Consider the following 21,926-nt stretch of genomic DNA (forward strand, 5'->3'; position numbering starts at 1 on the left):
CATTGCCTAGCCCCTTCCTGAGCTCTCCCCAGCTCAGCCAGGCTATAGGTCACTGTGGGCAGAGTGTGGGAGACTGTTTCAGAGGGTGGCAGTGAAGGTGACGGGGCAGGAGAGGGGCAGGATGTTGCCCACCTAGACAGTCATCTCCTGTTTAATTCACTTTCAACCCCATCACAGGAAGAAGGAAATCTCATTCAGGGCTAGTAGCCTTTAACTCCTTTCTGTAATACTTGCTAATCTCCGTTTTTCAACAAAGAGAAAGCAGACCTCAGACTCCCAGGTAACTGGATCTAATTAGAATCTAATGGTATTTCTGTACGCATATTGTATTTGTTTCTACTTTCTATTTGTGACAAGTGATAACAGTGTTGGTTCAGAAACTGGCCCCCACTGTGGTGGAGAGCAGGGAGAGACTGAAGAAAGAGGCAGCCACTCCAGATTGGTGGGTGGCAGGTGTAATATGCAAGGGAACTGACATACAGGGCTTGTCTTGGATGCTGCAAGAAGGGTAGGTCTCCACCCCCGCCCGCCAGAGTGTTAAAGTTTATAGAGGCCGGAACTGGGCTCAGTCACAGAGACCTTCTGGATGGTCTCAGTAACACCGCGCTCTCTCAAGGCTGTGTCCTTGTAACAGCTCCCACCGTGGGAGTGGGGGAGGGGCTGGATGTATATTCCAAGGGCAGGGGAGGGGGTGAGGAGTTTCTAATTGCCCAGGGCCAGCTCGCAGGTCACCTGGTGGTCATATTCTCTCAAGGACCTCCTTCAACAAATGGGTTCTTGTTTAAGTTAGTGCTATAACATTTCCTTTCACAAGGTATTTATGTACATGAAAAAGACTAGTGATTCCATTTAAAAGAAAGTCTTATCTAGGGACACAAGGCTTTGACAAATTTCCTAAAGGTGACATTGGAAGGATTGATTTTGGGGAAATAGTTCTTCCACTTAGCCTGATTTCTGGTGAGTTTTCCGAATCAGTTTTCTCATCTGTAAAATGGGAATAATACTGCTTTCGAGGACTTTTGTGAAGATTCAGTAATAGTAATAATAATAATAATAAGTAATTACAACTTGCATGTATTGAGTTTTTTTCTGTGTCACACCTGGAACTCCAAGACAGGCTTTCTGACTCCAAAACCCATGAGCTGAACAAAGATGACATGTTGAATAAAATGGGGTCAGTGAGTGGTAACTGCTATCATCACCATCACCACCGTCATCATCATCATCTCATCATCTCCACTATCACCTCCACCATCATCACCACGTCATCACCACCATCGTTACCTTCTTCACCATTTTTTAAAGTGGCAGGGGACTTTCCTGGTGGCTCAGTGGTTAAGAATCTGCCTGCCAATGCAGGGGACATGGGTTCGATCCCTGGTCCGGGAAGATCCCACATGCTGCAGAGCAACTAAGCCCATGCGTCACAACTACTGAGCATGCGCTCTAGAGCCTGTGAGCTACAATTACTGAAGCCCACACACTGTAGGGCCCACGTGCCGCAACTCCTGAAGCCTGCATGCTCTAGGGCCCGCGTGCCGCAACTACTGAACCCATATGTTGCAGCTACTGAAGCCCATGCACCTAAAGCCCATGCTCCGCAACAAGAGAAGCCACTGCAATGAGAAGTCCAAGCACTGCAACGAAGAGTAGGCCCTGCTCACCGCAACTAGAGAAAGCCTGCGCGCAGCAACGAAGACCCAATGCAGCCAAAAAAAAAAAAAAAAAATTAATTAACTAAAAAAATAAAAATAAAGTGGCAGGACTTTTTTACTAGCCATGTAACCTCTCTGATAAAGCTGAGATTCAATCTCTAAAATGGAGGTAATAAAACGCTGTTCTTGAGATAATCAGTGCTGAATAACTGGCATGTAGGAGGACTTGATAAGCAGTGGCCAGAGCTCCTTCTTCTTGGGTATTGTCAAGGCCCCAGATAAAGTCTTTTTCCAAATTTCCTAATTTTTCTTAAACCAGGCAGATTCTTTAAGATGTCTGTTTGAAGAATTGGGCCCTTATGATCTCTTTCTCACGGATTGAGAAATCTCTGTTGGCAGCTGTGATTCTTAATTCAAAGAAGGAAACACATTTATGGGAAGATAGGAGTTGGGAGAAAATTACTTAAGGATGGAACTAGTGTTTGCTTTAATACGTCATTATTTTTTAAAATCTGGATTACAAAGTTAGTGCAGAACCACCGCAGAAAGTTTGGAAAATAAAAAATTCCCCTACCCTGTGATTGTTCGTATTTGGATATATTTCCTTTTTGTTATTTTTTTTTTAATAGTAGTTTAGAGTGATTTACACAATTGATGTCATACTGTGGCGTGATTTTCTAGCCCATTTCATTTAACATTTTGAATATAAGAATTGACCATGTTGTACGGTCTTTGTTGCTGATATTAAGTGGCATTATAATAGTCCACAGAGAGGTTCCCCATTGCTTCTCCAACCTCGTCTGGTTACTCCCCTCCCCGCTTACATCCCAGCCACGCTGACCTTCTTGGCACTTCCCTAACACATCATGCTCATTCCTGCCTCAGGGCCTTTGCACCACCTCCTCCTTCTGCCTCTAAAGCGCTTCCCTGGCTCTGTGTGTGGCCAGCTCCTTCTCACCTTTCATACCCCCAGTCCACCTATCACATCCTCGTATAGAGCCGCCTCTGACCACCATGCATCCATAGCCACTCCCTCGGTTTCTCTTGACCCCATCACCCTGTTTTATTTTCTCCTTAGAGGGAAAAAACAACTTTATAATTTCATCACCTGAAATATTTATTTGCTTACTTGTTTATTGTCTCCCTCTCTCAAAAGACTGTAAGCTCCGTGAGGGCAGACACTTTGTCTGTCTTGCTCATCACCGATTTCCCAGAGGCTGACACAGTGCCTGTCCCATAGTAAGAGCTCCAGAAATATGTATTGAATAAAGAGGAGGGTGGTTAGATGGTTGGATATGTGGCTGGGTGGGTAGTTGAGTGGCTAGGTTAGTGGGTGGCAGGGGTGGTGGTTGGATAGGTCAGTGGGTATGTGGGTGGGTAAGTCATACTCTTACTGACCATTCCCCAGTCCCATGTTAGAGTGTCCCCCATGATATTTTTAATTGCTTTGGGAAAGTGAGCAATGCAAATGGCAGGGAAATAGGACAAACTTGTCTCTTGGGAAAGCATCTCCTGCCCAGGGCCATCAGCTGGGGGCCCAGGCCTGGGCAGTTGTTCAGGCTCTTGCTGAGGGTGGGAGGTGGCGAGATTCTCCGAGGTGTTCTTGGTCGCCCGCCCACCACCCGCCCGGGACCTCACCACCCTCCTTCTGCTCTGTCCCCTGCACAGTGGGCCGGAAGCAGTTCATGCACTTCGAGTCGGCCAACCACGCAGCAGAGGCCCTGGGCTGCGAGTATGAGGAGCTGAACACGGCCACCTTCAAGCACCACCTGCGACAGATCATTGAGCAAGTGACGTCTGGGCCAAGCCGCCGGGGCCCGGAGGATGAGGAGGCCAGCTCAGGTACCGCACTGCTGCCTCTCTGGGTGGGCTCTGTCTGTGTGGAGCCAGCCCCTGGGGACACACCAGCATCCTTTCACTATCCATCGAGGATTTCCTGAGGGTCTACGGTGTGCAGACCTTCTAGGTGCAAGGGAAGCCACTCCCCTGGAAATGGACTTGGCTCCTTCTGGCACTGTGCTTATGGTCAGATAGTTAGCTCTGCCCAGGGGTCAAAGGCTGCTGAAACCCAGGAGGGGGCCCTGTGCTGCAAAGAGGGGATGCTGTGGTTGGTGCCAAGGGACCAATGCGTTTCCAGTGGATGTTGTATCTGCTGAGCCCCTACGCTGTAGACAGAAGACTCACCTTCCACTTTGAGGAACAGAAGTAAAGCCAGGATGGTTGGCCCAGCTGGGAGGACAGTAGATAAGGTTGGAGAGCTCAGTGGGGTCAGCTCACATAATAGTCTGTAAACTAGGGGTTTTCTGCTCAGAGCAAGGGAAGCCGTGGAGGCACACAGGCAGGGGAATGGCATGATTTGTTTTATTCTTCATGAAGCTCAGCCTGGAGGAAGATCAGGGAATTAGTGGGAATGGGTACAAGTCACCTTGGTGAGGTGATGGAGGTGGGAACAGATGGGATGAGGTGGACTAGTTCAAGGTCTAGTTTACAGTTAGAGCTGATGGCATGGGCCCTAGGTGGAAGCGAGGGGTCAGGACACCTTCTAGGACTTTGGCCTGAGCAGCAGGAGGAATGGGAGTGCTTGAAAAGACCTGGGGGAAAAACAGGAGCTTTGTACTGCACCTGCTAGAGTGAGGTCTGCTGAGTGCCAAGTCCGCAGCCTCTGCAGCCAGATGCTTTGGCTGCAGAAGGTGAGGGCGGAGGGACCCCTTGGAGCCCCAGGGTTCACTGAAAACTCTCTAAGAGTAGCTCTCCCAGAGACCACAGAGTCTGGACTTAGTGGGTAGCAGTGTTTGGAACTGTGGTTTTGGGGTCCATCTCTTAGAGACCCCTCGGATTCCTGTGGCTGCTCCACCTGCCAGGGACTTCAGCTTGATGGCTGATGTCACTGAGACTCCACTGCCTTCCAGGTCTGTGCCCTGGTGTAAGCTGGGGTCTGCTTAATGGTTACAGCTCCTCTCGGACACAGGCACACACACATACCATGCACAGGCATGCGCACACATGCATGTGCGTGCACCATCACATGCACACAATGCACATATGCACACACACGCACACACGAGCACAGATGCATGCACACGCTGCTTGGTGAAGCTGAGTCACCCTCTCAGGCTGAGGTCTCAAGGGTAGACGTTAAGCAGGCAGGGGACCGGCAAGCTTATGAGAGATGCTGGGAGGCTGTGGGTTGCCTAGCAACGACCCAGGTTGGGGGCAGAGTTAAAGCAGGGACGGGAAATGCTTTGGGGTTGCAGTGGGCTGCCTGGAATGTGCAAGCAGAACTGTTTCTCTAGGCACTAGTGCGTGCAGATTTGGAAATTGTGTTTCCAGTCCTGTGGATGGAACCAAAACCTAAGGGTCAATATTTGTGATCTGAGCCCTCCACTCCTTATCCCGCTTTGCTCAGTGACCCCTAATCAAGGCTGGCTGTTCTAATGGGACCAGTGTGTGTGTTTGTACAAAATTGGGGCCGCCATTATAATAATTTTCTAAGCTTTTTTTATTCCTCCTAACACTATAGGCAGGCACTTTTCCATCTCATTCAGTATTCTTCTAAACCTGACTTTAAGTATTCCTTTGTATGGATGGACTACAAATTATCTAACCCATTTCCTATTGTTGGATGTTCAGGTTGTCTCAAAAAAGTGATTTTTTTTTGCCAATTTAAGCAACAATTGGGAGACCATACATACTTAGAAATCTTTGTTTCTCTGAATTATTTCATTAGAGTAAAATCCTAAGAGTGAAGTTATTAAGTCCAAGTATATGAACATGTTATGGCTTCTACTATAAAATTGACAAATTTCCCTCTAGAAAGAGGGAACAACAGATATTTACTGAGCAACTGCTATGTGTCAGGAATTGGGGATTTGGAGCCAGCAAACCCAGAGGTAGTCCTCATCCTCAGGGCGCTCCCTGCCTGGGTGGTGGGTGGGGGAGATGCAGGTTAACGAAATAACCACAAAGTACATATGTGCTGTGGTCAGTGCTGTAAAATCAGGGTAGATCTATCCTCCTGTGTCCGGTTTACTTCACTTAGCATGACGTCCTCCAGATTCATCCTCCGTGTTGTAGCAAATGGCAGGATTTCCTTCTTTTTTTTTTTTTTTACTATTGAATAATATACTACTCACATCAGAAATCTCAAAAAGTCAAACTCATAGAGGCAGAGAGTAGAATGGTGGTTACCAGGGTGGTGGAGGGAGGGGGAAATGGGACATTTTGATCAAAGGGCACATAGTTTTATTTATTGAAGATGAATAAATCCTAGAGGGTAGATGAATAAAATGATCAGTAGATGAATATCTCTACTGTACAGCAAAGTCCCTATAGTTAACAATACCGTATTCTATACTTAAAAATTTGTTAATCTTATGTTAAAAGTTCCTATCTCGTGTGCACGCATACACACACACGCGCGCACACACACACACACACACGCACACACAAAGAGGGAGGGAAGAAACTTTTAGAGGTGATGGTTATGTTTGTGGTGTGTTTATGGTGATGGTGTCATGGGTGTATACTTCAAACTCATCAGGATGTATACATTAAAAATGTACAGGTTTTTTGGTATGTCAATCATTACTTCAGTTTGAAAAATAAATAAAATTTTCAAAAAAGCAAGGTAGACCTGGGAATTGGCTTAATGGGTTGGTGGTGATGGTCAAGGCAGGCTTCCCTGAGGAGGTGACATTGGGTTGAGCCCTGAGGGTTGAGCAGGAGATCACAATGGAGGTTAGGGAGGTAGGGCCAGGTTACACAGGACCCTGGAAGACTTGGTAAGACCCTTGAACTTGGTCCTAAGAACGTAAGTAATTTCAGCAGTAGGGGGACGTGTGTGTGCGCGTTGGGGGAAGATGCGCTAAGGCCAGTAGTGATGGCATTGGAGCGACGTCCTCGGCCCCAGGCAAGGTCCTGACCACGGGGTGCCAACCCCCCCCTCTTCCCCACTGTAGGGCTCAAGATGACAGGAGTGGAGTGTGTGGAGGGCATGGCCTCGGGCCTGTACCAAGAGGTCTTTGCCGCCGTGGTCTCGCTCATCAACAGGTAATGGCAACCTTCTCCCGGTTACAGAGGCGGCCTCTTTGCAGTGTATGAACGAGCCCAAGCCCGGGGAGATTAGCAGAGTGGAGTTTTGTTGAGCCGGAGAGGGGGTTGTTGAGCCATGTCTTATGGTGCTGGGTTTAAATTCCACCTTGGCCACCCGTGGGCTGTGTGACTTTGGCGAATCAGTTCACCTCTCTGACCTCCCCTTCTGCATCTGTAAAAATGGCTCTTTCCTTCAGGGTCACTGCAAGGATTAAAAGAAATCACTAAAAAATTAAACAATAAAGTAAAAAAAGAAGTAGTGTCTGTAAACAACTCTTCCTAATCGTGATCCTAAAATACTGCAGGTATCTGCAGGTAGTACGGCCGGGAGCCTCTGTCCTCTACCGTGCTGAGTGCTGCTGAGCCCTGGGGAATCTTTAAGCAGTTCCAGTGAGGCCAAACCAGAGCTGGGCCAAGGGCTTCCCTCCCTCCTCTGTGAAAGCAGGAGGTGTAATTAGGCTTCTGACATCCTGTTAAGGGGATGAGGCTGGCGTGTAGCAACAGTGCAAGTGGGGTTCTCCACAGACACAGAATCGGCTCCCTCTCTTGCTGCTGGAGTAATTACCCTCTGAGACCACAGACACATTATCTAGAAACCAGGGGGATCATGCGTGCTTAGGGGAAGAAGTATTGATTGGTGAGCTGCCAGTGGAGGGCGGCTGCTTCAGCCTGCAGAGGGCGGCTGCTTCCTGGTTGGCTCTGGGAGCCTGCCTCCATAAAGTGGGTGTATCGGTGAGAACGATACCCACTGTGCTCACGTTTATGAGCACCTCGCAGGCGTCTGGCTTTCTGAACATTAACTGATTTAATCTTCATGCATGTCTATGTGGTGGCTGATCTTATTGGCCCCATTTTACAGATGGAAAACCTCAGCAAGTAACAGCAAAGAGCTCAGGATCAAACTAAGGGCCCTCCAAAGTGTATAGCTGGTCATGCTAATGATAATAATAGCAGAAAACACTTACCGCTTTGCCACGTTCAGAGCCGTGGATGTCTTACCACATCCAACCCTCCCAACGGCCTTCTAAGTTCATCTCCATCATTAGCCCTTTCACAGCTGAGTTTCAGAGAGGTCAGGCAACTCTCCCAAGACACACAGCCCCTCCATGGCTGAGCGAGGGTTGGAGCCCACATGTGACTTTCTCCAGAGTCTCTTAACTCCTGCTTTTTGATGTGAATAATCCCTTCTCTGTCCCCCTGATAGATTTGTCAAGAGGCTCCAAGGAGGTGATGGCTTGAGAGATCTTTGTAAACTGAGGCAGGCACTGAACAAAATTGTTTTTCTATAGCAGCGTGTCACTAAGCAAGAAAAGGAGACTCTAGTCTTAACTTTATAGCCAATTCGTGGTGCAACCTTAAGCAAGTCATTTCTCTCCTCTGGGCCTGGTAGAGAGAGCACATTTCCTGAAGGCCTGTGGTGTCCATGGGAGGCACTTTCCATACTTCAACTCCTTCTCTTCTTACTGCAGCCCCTGGGGTCATCCTACTCATCCCTACCACCATTTAACAGTGGGGGAAACCCATGCTCAGAGAGGTTAAGTAACTTTCCCAGGGTCACACAGCCTGCAAGTGGTGAGATCTGCTGGATCTGCAGACCCGCCCAGCATGCTGCTCCGGTTTCTCCATCTCTGTGATGCAGGGGTGCGGGAGGCTTGGACCAGTGGGGTTCTAAGAGTCCATGTCCTCTCGGGGCCCCTCTCCTTTCCCCCCAGATCCTTCTCCTCCCACCACCTCTCCATGGCCTCCATCATGGTGGTAGACTCTCCAGGCTTTCAGAACCCCCGGCACCAGGGCAAAGACCGGGCCGCCACCTTTGAGGAGCTGTGCCACAATTACGCTCACGAGCGCTTGCAGCTGCTTTTCTACCAGCGAACCTTTGTCTCAACGCTGGAGCGATTCCGAGAGGTATGGCTGGACTGGGGCGGGGCCTTCGCAGGGCCTCAGTGAGGGCGTGAGGCTGGGTGGGGCAGGGGAGGGGGTGGTCGTCTGGTCCTCCGGTAGGTTTTAGCTTCATCCTGTCTGGTCCGTCGATGATTAAAACCCAAACTCCAGGCCTGGCTCCTGGGCCTCTGCTGCTCCCCTGTCACCCTCTACAGCCCAGTCTCCAGCCACGGCCCCTGCGCCTTACAGTCCAGAACTTGGGGTTCCGCAGACCTCGCTCCCACAGCTGTCCCTTGTTTGTGCTGACCTCTTCCTCCTCGCCCACGTACCCAAGCTGAATCCTCCTCCAACCGTTAGTTTGCATCTTCCCCGTGGAAGGCCCTTCATGCCCGGTTGTGGGTGAAAATAGTGGGTTTGCACACCTTTTGGATCATAATGTGGGAGCATCTAGGAAAGGTGAAGATGCAGTTCCCTTTCTACGAGGCCCCCCGGAGAAACTCTGTATGTGTGAACCAGGAAACCTGTACAGGCACGTCCCTGCCTGCCCTCCTTTACTTATACTTAAAAAAATTTTTTGAACTATAACATTTACACAGATGAGTGCTTGAATCAGAAGTGTACAGCTTAGTGAATTTGTCCAACCATGCACACTCATTGCAGCTACCACCCAGGATAAAAGGAGAGAACATCGCCAGCACCCCAGACGCCCCCTAGCATCTGCTCCCTCCTTCCTCCCTGAAGGGGACCCCTTTGGCTCCAGCAAGTGCTAATGGCAAAATATGAGAAATGATCATATTGTTTATTAGTAAGATAATGGGTATTGAAATGATGGTCATTTCTTTGGTTGGAGCCCACACAGCAATAAACATGAAAACATCAATATGAATAAATCTTAAACACATGGCATTGCTGAGACCTGGGGTCTCACTCTAACTCTGTCACTTATTGGCTGTGTGGCCTTAGGAAAGTCACTCACCCTCTCTGAACCTCAATTTCATCACATGTAAAATAGAAATAGCAATACTCCTGTATCAGTTACCATTTCCCGCAATAATTCTGCATAATAAACTATCCCAACACATAGTAGCTTAAAAACTAACCTTTTGTTATTGCTCGCAGGTCTGTGGGTTGCCTAGGTAGCTCTTCTGGTCTTGGCTGGGAGAGCATGTGCCTGTGGTCAGAGGCAGGTTGGGTAGGTGGCTCTTGGCTGGCTCTCCCCTGTGTCTGGGGGTCAGCTGGCCATGAGCTGATCCAGGCAGCCCTTTGGCTAGGATGACTCACCTGTGTTCCAGGAGTGCCCTGTCCTCCAGCAGGTTAGCTCAGGCTGTTCTCGTGGCGCTGGGCAGGGGTCCAAGAGAGCGAGCAGGAGTGCTCAGGGCCCCTTGGGACCGAGACTTGGAACTGGCAACGTCACCTCTGCTGTATTCAGTTGGTCACAGCAAGTCCAAGGCTGAGCCCTGACTCACGGGGCGGGGAAATGGCGTCCACTTTTTGATGGGAGAAACTTCCATATCTGTACAGAGAGTGTGGATACGGGGAAGGGGAGAGGTGGCGGTTATTTTCATGATCATTTTTACCGTACTGCCTAAAGGCGCTATTTGGAGCATTTGATGAAGTGGGATAGAAAATGCGTAATCTGTATTAGGCATTCCACATATGGTAGCAGCCATCATATTTTTTTTCCCATAATATTTCACTTATTTCTGATGATCAAAGTAAAACATGTTTTTTATTTAAAAACTGGAAAGTGCATATAAGTGTCAAGAAGCGGAAAACACAATCTCTTTTAGCCCCACCACCCAGAGGCAACCACTGTTACCACTGTCTGTATCTTATACCAGCCATTTTTCCATATATGGTCTTCTCTACGGATTTCCCATCCATCTGTACACACGAGTTTGTAGTGTTTTTCCTCGTAGCATTATGTTATTCACATTTCCTCACTCCATTCACAGCTTTTAGTAAGGATGCATGTTTGTGGTTATGTCTGATTCTATTTGAACTCTCTTTTGGCCGTCTGGGTTATTTCCACGTTTATGCTGTTATAAACAACACTGTGATGTACATCTTTGAGCATAGCATTATCTGGATGTTTCTGGTTACTTTTATATGCCAACTGTTATTATCCATAGTTTTTTTGCTCCATCCAGCACCCAGCACTCAGCCCAGCACTTATTAGGTACTCAGTAAATATTAGAAAAGTTTGCCCTGAATTATCAGTTCCTGATAAAGCTCTCACCATGATTGCTGACCACCCTGAGGAACAATATCAGGATATTATTGGGATGCTGGTCTGTATCCTTTCTTCTCACACAAAGGCTAAGGGGTGATGATAAAAAACAAATAAACAAAGAACCCGATTAAAAATGGGCAAAGGATTTGAATAGATATTTCTCCAAAGAAGATATACAGATGGTCCACAAATACACGAAAAGATGTTCAGCATCACTAGTTCAGGGATATGCAAATCAAAACCACATTGAGATACCATTTCACACCCACTAGACTAAAAAAAGTAAGAAGTGTTGGGGAGGATGTAGAGAAGTTGGAACCCTTGTGCACAATAAAAATGGTGCAGCTGCTGTGGGATACAGTATGGTGTTTTCTCAAAAAATTAAAAATAGAACTATCATTTGATCCAGCAATTCCACTTCTGGGTATCTACCCAAAAGAATTTCAAGCAAGGTCTTGAAGAGATATTTGTATGCCCATGTTCACAGCAGTATCGTTTGTAATAGCCAAAAGGTAGAAGCAACCCAAGTGTCCATCAGTGAATGAATGGATAAAGAAATGTGATCTATTCACACAAGGGGCTATTATTCAGCCATAAAAAGGAAGGAAATTCTGACACGTGCTACGACTGGATGAACCTTGAGGACATTATGCTAAGTGTGCAATAACCCAGTCACAAAAGGACAAATCCTGTACGATTCTGTTCATACGAGATGTTTATAGTAGTCAGATTCATAGACACAGAAATAGGGAGAGGGAAATGGGGAGTTAGTGTTTAATGGGTGCAGAGTTTCAGTTTTGCAAGGTGAGAAACGTTTTGGAGATGGATGATAGTGACAGTTACACAACAGTGTGAATGTACTTTACACCAATGAACCATGCACTTAAAAATGATTTAAATGTTAAATTTTATGCCACGTCTACTCTTACCACAATTAAAAAATAATGATAAAAAATGGCCAAAGTGTGACGATGAAAGTCCTCACTTTTCTTTCCTCCTTCAGAAGCTTCTTCCCCTTCAGCTCATGGAAGGAGCTAATGCTGAACTTCTGTGACTTTCTAGGAAGATGTTCCTGTGCAGTTTGACCTCCCGGAGCCGTCCCTGGGGACCACGGTGGCTGCTGTGGATCAGAGTCCCTCGCAGGTAACACGGCCTCTCAGATGCCGCACGGCCTTTTTAGAAATCCTGGCAGATTTGAGCCTTTGAGCTACTAGATCTCAACGCTGCCTGCACCTAGCGTGACCCAGGGATTGTTAAAAACACTGACGCCTGGGACCCACTCCCCGATTCTGCGTTGATTGGTCTGGGGGGTGTGGCCTGGGCAAAGAATATTTACATCCCATCGGGTTGCGAATCTGAGTCTGCGTCTTAGAACGCACCCACACCTGGGCTGTGGTCTGAGGTGAGGGGAGTCCAGGACCGGTGCCCAGTGGTCTCCAGCCACTGTCACCTGGAAAGATGGGGTGTTCAGACGAAGGTGCTGTGCCCAGCAGAGACCGGGACAGTAGGGGCCCCTGGGGGATGGAGAGCGGGGGTGATGGTGGATCCAGGCTCTTGAGCTCCTTGGAGGCAGACAGGCTTTAGTTTGGGGGGTACCTGAGTCTTTATCTCCCTTTCCCCAGCCCCAGACCCCACTGTGCTGACCCCAGATCTGCACCTATGCTCAACCGTCTCCCAGAGCTGCCCTCGGCCATTGCGCATCTTGGTGTGAAAGTGCTTGGGCCATGGAACTTGCTGGGCTCCGGTCCGATCTTGGTGACCTTGGGCACGTCACTTAACCTCTCCAAGCCTCAGCTTCCTCATCACCCAAGTGGGAACGATAGATGGTATCCCCTGGGTTGTCGTGAACGCCCATGGTATCCGGCACGTAAAGCCCCTGCAGGGTGTGTGGCCCACAGTAGGTGTCCCGCAGGTTGCGTTTCTCCTGCACTTGGACACCTTGTCCTGGTCCCTTGGCTTCTCTGGGCTCACAGCGGGCTGTACCTGCCCCTGCAAAGCTCTCTCAGTCTGTGAGCCCAGCCGGCCCTTCACACCTGCTGCTGCTGCTTCTTGCTGGCACCTCTCGGGCTGGTTCCCCGTCCCTGTCCTGCTTCCTCACCGGGGAGGGGCAGGCCTGAAGGGACCACCCGGGCAGTGCAAGGAGGGAAGGACTATGGTATCCCCGGGACCCCTGGGCAGTGGCTGGAACAGCTACCTTCTGGGGATGGGCTGACTGTAGGTTTCAACCCCAGCAAATAAGGCCAAGGTGAAGATTCAGGATACCTGGGATCCAGGTCCACTTCTGCCCCTGGACCTCTCTATGTGACCCTGGATGTGCCCCTTCCCCTCTCTGGACCCCTCTCAGTGGGGTGTGGACTAATATTCCTGAATTAGGGTGACCAACTGTGCTGGTTTGCCAGGGACTTTGCTGGCCTCAACACTGAAATCCTTACGTCCTGGGAAGCCCCTGGCCCCAGGCACACTGGGACCGTTGGCCATCGTATGCATCACATTCCCACTTTAACCACTTGGCACCATTTTCAGATGTGTCAGCCCACTGTGGGCCCTCGGATAAGTCCCGCAGACTCTCCGGACCTCTTTCAGTTTCCTGTATGCAAAGCGTCAGGGTCACCTGGATGGTCTCTGACACTGGTGGCTAGATTTAGAATTCTGCGTCTGTGCCACTGAACCAACTTCACCTTCTCTAAGACATGCTTTGGGAACTTTTTTTTTTTTTTCTTTAATTTTATTTATTTATTTATTTATTTATGGCTGTGTTGGGTCTTCGTTTCTGTGCGAGGACTTTCTCTAGTTGCGACAAGTGGGGGCCACTCTTCATCGCGGTGCGCATGCCTCTCACTATCGTGGCCTCTCTTGTTGTGGAGCACAGGCTCCAGACGCGCAGGCTCAGTAATTGTGGCTCACGGGCCCAGCTGCTCCGCGGCATGTGGGATCTTCCCAGACCAGGGCTCGAACCCGTGTCCCCTGCATTGGCAGGCAGATTCTCAACCACTGCGCCACCAGGGAAGCCCCTGGGAACTTTTTTTTTTCCCTCAAGATTTTAGTTTAAAAAAATACTAAGACTTCTAAGAGGAAGTGATGCGGATGGGATTAATCCTTTCATGTTTGGCTGTGCACAAGTAGACCAGCTGCCTGTGTGGAGCCAGAGATGTGTAGTTTACAGAGTGCTTGCCCTTATTAAACCCTCACGACAGCCCTCGGAGGAAAGGATTACCAGTCTCCATCTTGCAAAAGAGGAAAAATGAGGCTCAGAGAGGTGCAGTTAAGTTGCCCAAGGTCACCCTGGAAATGAAGACAGAGGCAGGATCTGGACCCCTGGTATCCAAGAGATTGTTAGTTTTGTGGCTTCGACACTGAGAGTCTTTCAGTGAGTGGGAGTGTGGGGTGTAGGGAGTGTGGATCTAGGCCTGTGGTGCCTGGGAGGCAGGTCCCCCGACTCCCACGGGTGGGAAGAGAAACCCGGGCCTGGCCTCCGTCAGAGGATCAGGACTCCTCAGTGTATCCTGATCTCCTGCCAGGTCCGCTTGCCAGCCAGAGGAGGTACTGAGGATGCCAGGGGCCTCTTCTGGGTCCTGGATGAGGAGGTCCGGGTGGAGGGCTCCGGGGACGGCGTGGTGCTCGAGCGCCTCTGTGCCGCCTTTGAGAAGAAAGGTGCTGAAGCTGAAGGTGAGGGAGCAAAAGGGGGCGGGGTGCTGAGTCCAGCCTGGGGTTAGAATCTGTCTTTGTCAAAGCCCTGACAAGGCCTGCACAGCAGGGTGGGGGAGTCTGAGTGCAGAAACGTCTGTGCATGTGCCTGGGTGAGCTTTCATTCATTTGTGTGTTCATTCGTTCATGTGTTCCTCAAGTGTCCTGAGCAGCTACCGTGTGCTGGGTACCATGCTATATGGCGGCAAACGCACTGATGGGATCTGTGTCCTTGCTGGGGGGAGTCGGGGATGGGGGAGATGACAAGCTAACACATAAGTGCATGTGTGGCCGCTGAGCCTGAGATGGCAGACTGGGGTTTGGTGGTGGGCAGCAGGCAGACCTCATTCCTCTGGGAGCCGGGGGCCCTCAGGGGGAGAGGTGTGCCGGTGAATGTGACAGAGAGCAGGGAGCACAGTACAGGACAAGGCGGGAGATGTCATCTGGGCTCAGACCTCAAGCCCTTGCAGGCCTCACAGAAAACGTTGGTCTTAACCCAAGAGCAATGAGAAGCCATGAAGGATTCTAGGCAGCAGGGGGTATGGTCAGATTCATGTCCTAGAAAGTTCACCCAGACTGCAGTGTGGAGACACGATAGGAAGGAGGCCAGGGAGGTGAGAGCGGAGCTGCCTGCCCCGGGGAGGTGGGCAGACTCTGGAGGTACCGAGCAGGCAGCGTCCCCGGCACCGGGTGATGGGCTGGATTGGCAGCAGGAAAAGTGCGAGGGGAGATGGACACTTCGAGCTGGGACAGTGGGATCAGAGACCACAGGGTTTGGCACGTGTCAGCCTCAAGTTCAAGTCCGGCTATTCGTATTTTCACCAACGTGGCACCAACAAATCTCATGTAGTCTTGAACAATGGGGTTGGAGCTCGCCCTGGCCTCCCTTTCACCAGAATTTCCGCTGCTGTGATTGGGTGAGAGGATGTACCTGTGGAGCTTTGTCGTCAGCTGCCAGGTGTGATGTCATTGATGAGGCCGAGGCTGTGGATGCGACGAAGAATATCATCCCTGTCGTTCCAGGGGCTGGAGGAATGCTGTCCGCACTCCACGCAGGGCTCTGAGCTTTGTGCAGCGTCTGGTAGAATTCTGTCACGTATTTGGAGGTCGATATTCTTACCCCCCAGGATGAGGAAAGTGAGCTCCAGAGAGAGGCTTGTAGAGACGCTTGTCTAAGATCACCCAGAGGGTGAGTGTCAGAAGGCACATTCAACACAAGCCTTGTCTGGATCTAAACCTCTGTGAGCCCCCCTCACCTGGACGCCCCCAGGCACATAAGAAGACAAGTACACTCTGAGGTCTTTTAGGTCCTAAGTGACATGGTGGTCAGGATGTGGGCTCATTCATTCACTGGTTCATTCAACAGATATTTCAGGAGCACCTAAAATGTGGTGGCCACTGCCCTAGGCCAGGAAATACATCTGTGAACAAAACAAAAATCTCCACCCCAAGGGACTGACATTCTAGCAGAGGAGATGTATGATAAAGCAAAAAAAAAAAAAAAAAATCTGTAAGATGTTGAGGACCACAGTTCTGGTTTAGATCACTAAAGGAATGAGGGTTGGCAGTGAAAATGGCCAGGGATTCAGCCCTGGGACGTTCCAGGGTCAAGGGGCCAGGGACAAAGCTTGTGTCCAGCAAAGGCGGCTGGGGAGCAGTGGCCGGGGATGGAGGAGGGGAGTGGGAGGATGTGGCACTCTGGAAGCCGCAGGAGGAGGGACGGACCAACCGAGTTGAATGCTCCTGAAAGGTCGAGTGAGGCATGGCTGAGGAATGGCACTGACTTGGCGTGCATGGAGGTCACTGACCACCAAGACGAGTACAACTCCAATGGGAGCGTTGGGGGTGACCATCTGACTGGAGTGGCTTATGAGAAATTGGGAGGAAGAGTTGGAGAAAGACGTGTGACAGCTCTCAGTGTCGCTAGGCTGGGGCCTCTGTCCGGGATTCACCGCCAGCACTCCTGCGCTGGATTTGCTGACAGCAGCAGAAACAGCAGTACCACCTGATGGCTCCAGCCGCTCTCCCTGGACCGTGCCCAGAGCGTTAATACCCCGATGGCTTCTGGAGAGCTTGGGTCTGCGGCGACTTGCCCAGGGCCGACTCCTCCCCCAGGCAAGAGGGGCAGTGCCTGGGGCCCACGGTACTCTTAGGGGCCCACGGTACTCTTAGCGGCCCATGAAAGTCTTTTGATTTCTGTTAAAAGTAGAAGAAAAAACGTTTAGGTTAAGTACATTGTTTTAAGTATATGTTATGGACTGAATTGTATTTCCCCCGCAAAATAATTTATATATTGAATTCCTAACTCCTAGCACCCCAGAATGTGACTTTATATAGATATAGGGTCTTCAAAGAGGTAATAACGGTTAAATAAGGTCTTTGAGGTGGGTCCTAATTTCATATGACTGGTCCTTAGGAGAAGAGATTAGGACACAGACATGCACAGAGGAAAGATGCAGGGAGAAGGCAGCCGTCTCCAAGCCAAGGAGAGAGACGTCAATGAAACCAACCCTGCTGACAACCCCTTGATCTTGGACTTCCAGCCTCCAGCCTCCAGAACTGTGGGAAAATTAATTTCTGTTGCTTAAGCCACCCAGTCTGTGGTACTTTGTTATGGCAGCTGTAGTAAGCTAATATAATACACTTATATATTACTAATATTAATCTATTTGCTTTTATACCAACAGTCATGAAATGTAATTTTGTGTGTATGTATATATATGTATTTGTATATACATATATATATACACACACAATACATATCTATATCTATATATATGGAAAGAGAGGGAGGAAGGGGCTCATGAAAGCAAAGTGCCCGGGGAGGTCATAGCGCAGCCCCGGACTGCCCTCCCCCGGGAGGGTGGGGAGGGGGTCCTAGTGTTCCATGTGATGCTGCCAGTGATCATCTCTGTTCCGGAAGGTCACCTCTGTTTTCCGAGGTACGTCCGCCTCTGCCAGCCAGTGAACAGGGATGGAGGGGCAGATGAAACTGCTATTTGTGGAGCCCTTAGTCTGAGCTGGGCATTGTGGGCTCCACTATGCCCCACCTCCAGGGGGCATCTGGGGCCTTGGAGAAGCCATGTGGCTGACCGGGGCCCCTTAGGCACCGAGAACGGAGCTGGCGCTGCGCCCAGGAGGCCTCACTCAGAGAGCCAGCCAGGCCCCTGACCCTTCTCCAGGCTATGAAAGTAGCCTCTGTCTGCAGGAAACGTCTCCAGGGTTCTGGAATGGTTTTTATTTTTCCGGCGGATGGTAGACCCACAGGAAGCCAGGAGGCAGATCTGTTAAAAGCCCACCCAGGCTGTGGACCCCAGAGACCTGGGTTGGACCCCTGCTCCACTAGTTAATTGCAATGCGTGTGAGTTCTGGGAAATCGCCTCCCTCTCCCGTCTGTAAGATGGCGATGCCCCTGGGGGCTGGCGTGAGGACGGAGGAGCTTGTGTGTGCCTACGTGCTCCTTCAGCCCCCTCCTCGAGGGCCCCTCCTCAGGGGCCTCCCTGACCCCTGTCTGTAGCTGTCCCCTCTTCAGCCACGTTGTCCCATCACAGGACGCCCTGCTTATTTCCTTCAGGGCCCCTTTTGGGCTCTGGGATGTTTGGTGAACCGTTTGCTTTGCTTGCTTCTCGTCAATCCCCCGACCACCCTGTATGCCCCGAGGGTGCGGGGTGCCCCTGTCTTGTTCTCTGCTGTCTCCCCAGTGCCTGGAGCATAGCAGGGCCCCCGTGGACACCTGCCATCTTCCTTTCCCCACCCCTCGCTTGCTCTGCTCCAGTCACACTGGTGATCCAGAATCGAATGAAATGGAGTTCTTGAATGGAATGTTTTCGTCCTGATTTTTCGGCTAAAGACACACAGAGTAGGGTCAGAAGTGGAAAGTGTCTTGTAGGGTGTGGCTGGGGCAGGACCCTCGGCCCCTCTCCTTTCACTGTGAGGCCTGACCATGCCGGTCCCGGACACCCGGAGCAGGATGCTGCAAGGCTCTCGGTTCCCAGGGGGGAGATTCTTGTCTGGACCGACTGAGATAGACACATTAACTCAGACGTTTTGGTATTAAAATATATATATATTTTGCCTCTAGGGCTTTCTGATTAGCTCTGATCATCGTTCCAACGTTTAATGGGAACGTTCATTCAAGCAGAACACATGGGGCTTTCTGGCTGACCCAGCTCGCTGTCTGTTGCCTCTCACCTAAGGTGCATGCTGGGCGCCAGTGACGCTCACATCACAGACCAGAGTGAGGACTGAGTGATGGAGGGTGGCCAGGGCTTAGCAGACATGAGCAGCCTTTCTTCTCTCTTGGCCTCCTTCCCCTCCCCAAATGCCCTTGGGGTCATCATTCGAAGCAAACTCTGTGCTAGCTGCTGGACATCATGCTGAATGGACACAACCCCTGCCCTCACGTTGCTGCCGGTCCAGGGCAGGGAGGCAGCCTTGCAAGCAGACACCTGCAGCATTGCAGGGCGTCGGGGACGTATATCCCAGGGCCGAGTGTGTGCTCTGTCCCTTGCTCTTCTCTCTCTCTCTTTTTTTAATCTTTTGGCTGCACTGCGTGGCATGTGGGATCTTAGTTCCCCAACCAGGGATTGAACCCGGGTCCCCTGCATTGGAAGCTCGGAGTCTTAGCTACTGGACCGCCAGGGAAGTCCCTTGCTCTTCTCTCAATGGAAGGACAGGGACTGCACGGCTCTGAAGGGCTCATGCGTCGCTCTTGACGCAGTGATACTTCACTTAACCAGAAGTGTGCCTTTCTGGTAACTTTAATGATCCAGAACGTAGAGGAGATCCAGGAAGTGAGCACAAAGGATTTCCAAGCAGCCAAACAGACGGCAGAATCCATGCCCCTTACTTATCAGAACTGAAGACTCTCGGACTTTGTTTATTTTGTGCAGAGTTCTAAGAAACGCAGGTCCTTCGTTTCTTAGCTCAGTGAAGTGTAGAGGAAGCAAATTAAGATTTAAGGGAGGCAATCAAGATCCTAGATACGTGTTGGCCCATTGGCAATCACGGGATGAGAAAATGTAGAAAGATCATTCAGAGTAGATACAGGAACCGAGATGGTACTACACCTCCTGATGATAATTGGTCTGGAGCCACTACTCAGCCTGAGGGCATCACTGCAATGAGAGGGATGTGAAAAACGATCAGGAATTCATTCATTCATCCATCCATCCATTCATCCATTCATTCATTCCACAAGCACTTCCAGACTCCAGTCATGTGCCAACCGTGATGCTGGGCTCTGGGGATGTGAAGGTCAACCTTTTGTGATTCCAGAACATCAGCAAAAGTTTCAGTGCAGGAAGTGGCAGTGACACCCACGACTGCTGCTTCCTGAGTGACTGCCCTGGCACCCCACCAAAGTACTTCACACACCTTATCTCCTCAGACCTTATGCTGCCCTGGGAGACATGTATTATTTAATCCACATTTTGGAGAGGAGGAGACTGAGGCTCAGAGATGTAGGTGGCTTGGCCCCTGTCCCACTGTAATAAATGGTCACGTCAGGATTGGAACCCAGGTCTTCTCAACTCCAAGCCCATTTGTTTCTCCCGCTCTGTCCCTTGGAACCAAGTGTCCGCCAGCATCTCCCAAGAATATGCTGTGCATTTATTTGGTAGCTGGTATTCAAGACAATTTCAGGTGGTACACACACGAATTTTCAAAATATTTAATAATTATGTATTTATTTCCACAAATATTAGAAAGTAAATATGGCTGGCACACCAAATCTGCAGTATAATGCTTCCGTATAAATACGTTTTACCGGTAAAAACATGAGTCGATTGAAAGAAAACATTAAGTAAATAACAGCCCAGGTGATACATGGGTATGGCAAAAATCATGGAGATTGTGTGTGCTGATGGTGGTTGGGAAAAACAGGTATCCTGGATTTAAGAAAGCAAGGAGGAACAGAATCGAGGTTGGATGTAATGCACATAAATGCACAAAGCAGGAGAAATATGGGTGCCCAGAACTGGTAGCTTCAGCTAGGTTGGAACATATTAAAATGGGAAAAGCGTGTTCTCAGTGATGCCAAGTGATGACAGAGTGTCCCCACCAGGTCCCAAGACTCATGCCCCATATCTGCTTTCAGGGACCTCTGCCCTCCGGACCTGTGAGCAACCCCTGCAGTGCGAGATCGCCCACCAGCTGGGACACGACCCCGTGCGCTATGACCTCACGGGCTGGCTCCACAGGGCCAAGCCTAATCTTTCGGCCCTGGACGCCCCGCAGGTCCTGCAGCAGTCGAAGAGGTGAGCCTGGCCAGGGCTGGGGACGGGCCGGGGCATTCGAGGTGCTGGGGCTGTGAAGTCACAGCAACCCAGTGATGGAGAGCAGTACAGGAACCCCTCCCTAATGACGCAAAGACCCGTACTCAAGTAGGAGCAGTTCAGTGTCTCCCAGGGCCAGCCTGAGTCCAGCTGAGGAGAAAAGCCGGCCTTCTGGGGAAGTGGAACAAAAGCTAGGAAGCTGTGACTTCTTATTTTGGCTTCTGGCCTTTCATTAAATACCTGGGAGATGATGTGACTGGAAGGACTTTTATGGACATCTTCAAACTAGGGGGTCGTAAAACCAAAGTGATAATGTTTTGTAGCATTAAAAAAAGCTCATTGCATTTCTTGACTGCTCTGCTCAGAAGTGCTAGCAGAGGGCTGCTTTGACTTCAAAGAGCTATTGGGAAATGCTTGTGTGTGTGTGTGTGTGTGTGTGTGCGCGTGTGAGTGAAGCTGAGACCACAACGTTTACTAACCACCTGCTATGCACCTGGCATCAGGGTGAATGCTTTATAAGCATCTTTTAAATTCTTACAACAACTGTATCCCTAGGCCCATTTTATAGATGAGAAAACTGAGGACCCAGGAGGCCAAGTGATTCGCCTTTGATCACATAGCAAAAAAAAAAAAAAGTGGCAGAGCCGGGGTACAATTTGGGTCTAGGCGGTCAGAGTTGATTGGAAAGCCTATATCTGGGGGGGCTCAGGGGCGCACAGCTCCTGGAGAGAGATCAAGTCAGGATGGGGCAGAAGGAAGGGTAACGAGCACATGGAGGGCTGTGTGGGGAGCCAGCAGACCTGGGTCAACTCCCAGCCCTGCCCCGTGTCACCTGGGTGACTGTGGGCAGTCCCTTTCCCTCCTCTGGGTTTCTTGCTTCCTCCACCATGACATAAGGGTTTGTTGGGCAAGGCCATGTTGCACAGCTCTGGAGTCAGGCAAATGTACAAATGCTGCTTTTGCCTTTTTCAAACTGCGTGAGCTGGGTCACAGTTTCACAGTCTGAGAAATGGGAATGGTGCTGCCAAGCTTACACCTGTGCTGTCAGTCTTTGGTGATGTAACATAACAGATGGCTTATCAAGGAGCCTGGTTCATAGCCGGCCCT

General features: G+C 50.0%; 1 protein-coding gene across 3 annotated transcripts in view; it reads left to right on the top strand.

Annotated features, from left to right (window-relative positions):
* MYO18B (myosin XVIIIB) overlaps nt 1-21,926 on the top strand; it is a gene marked incomplete at its 5' end in the record, with an annotated part of 221,140 nt that overhangs the window by 45,752 nt on the left and 153,462 nt on the right. For all 3 annotated transcript variants that reach the window (XM_082355033.1, XM_082355031.1, XM_082355032.1), the window contains 6 exons: nt 3,324-3,497; nt 6,614-6,704; nt 8,459-8,651; nt 11,923-12,003; nt 14,379-14,526; nt 20,642-20,801. In XM_082355033.1, the coding sequence (XP_082211159.1) occupies nt 3,324-3,497; nt 6,614-6,704; nt 8,459-8,651; nt 11,923-12,003; nt 14,379-14,526; nt 20,642-20,801 (847 nt within the window). The remainder of the gene's footprint in view (nt 1-3,323; nt 3,498-6,613; nt 6,705-8,458; nt 8,652-11,922; nt 12,004-14,378; nt 14,527-20,641; nt 20,802-21,926) is intronic.

Source organism: Balaenoptera borealis, assembly GCF_965194805.1.
Source record: "Balaenoptera borealis genome assembly, chromosome: 14".
NCBI classification, from domain to species: domain Eukaryota; kingdom Metazoa; phylum Chordata; class Mammalia; order Artiodactyla; family Balaenopteridae; genus Balaenoptera; species Balaenoptera borealis.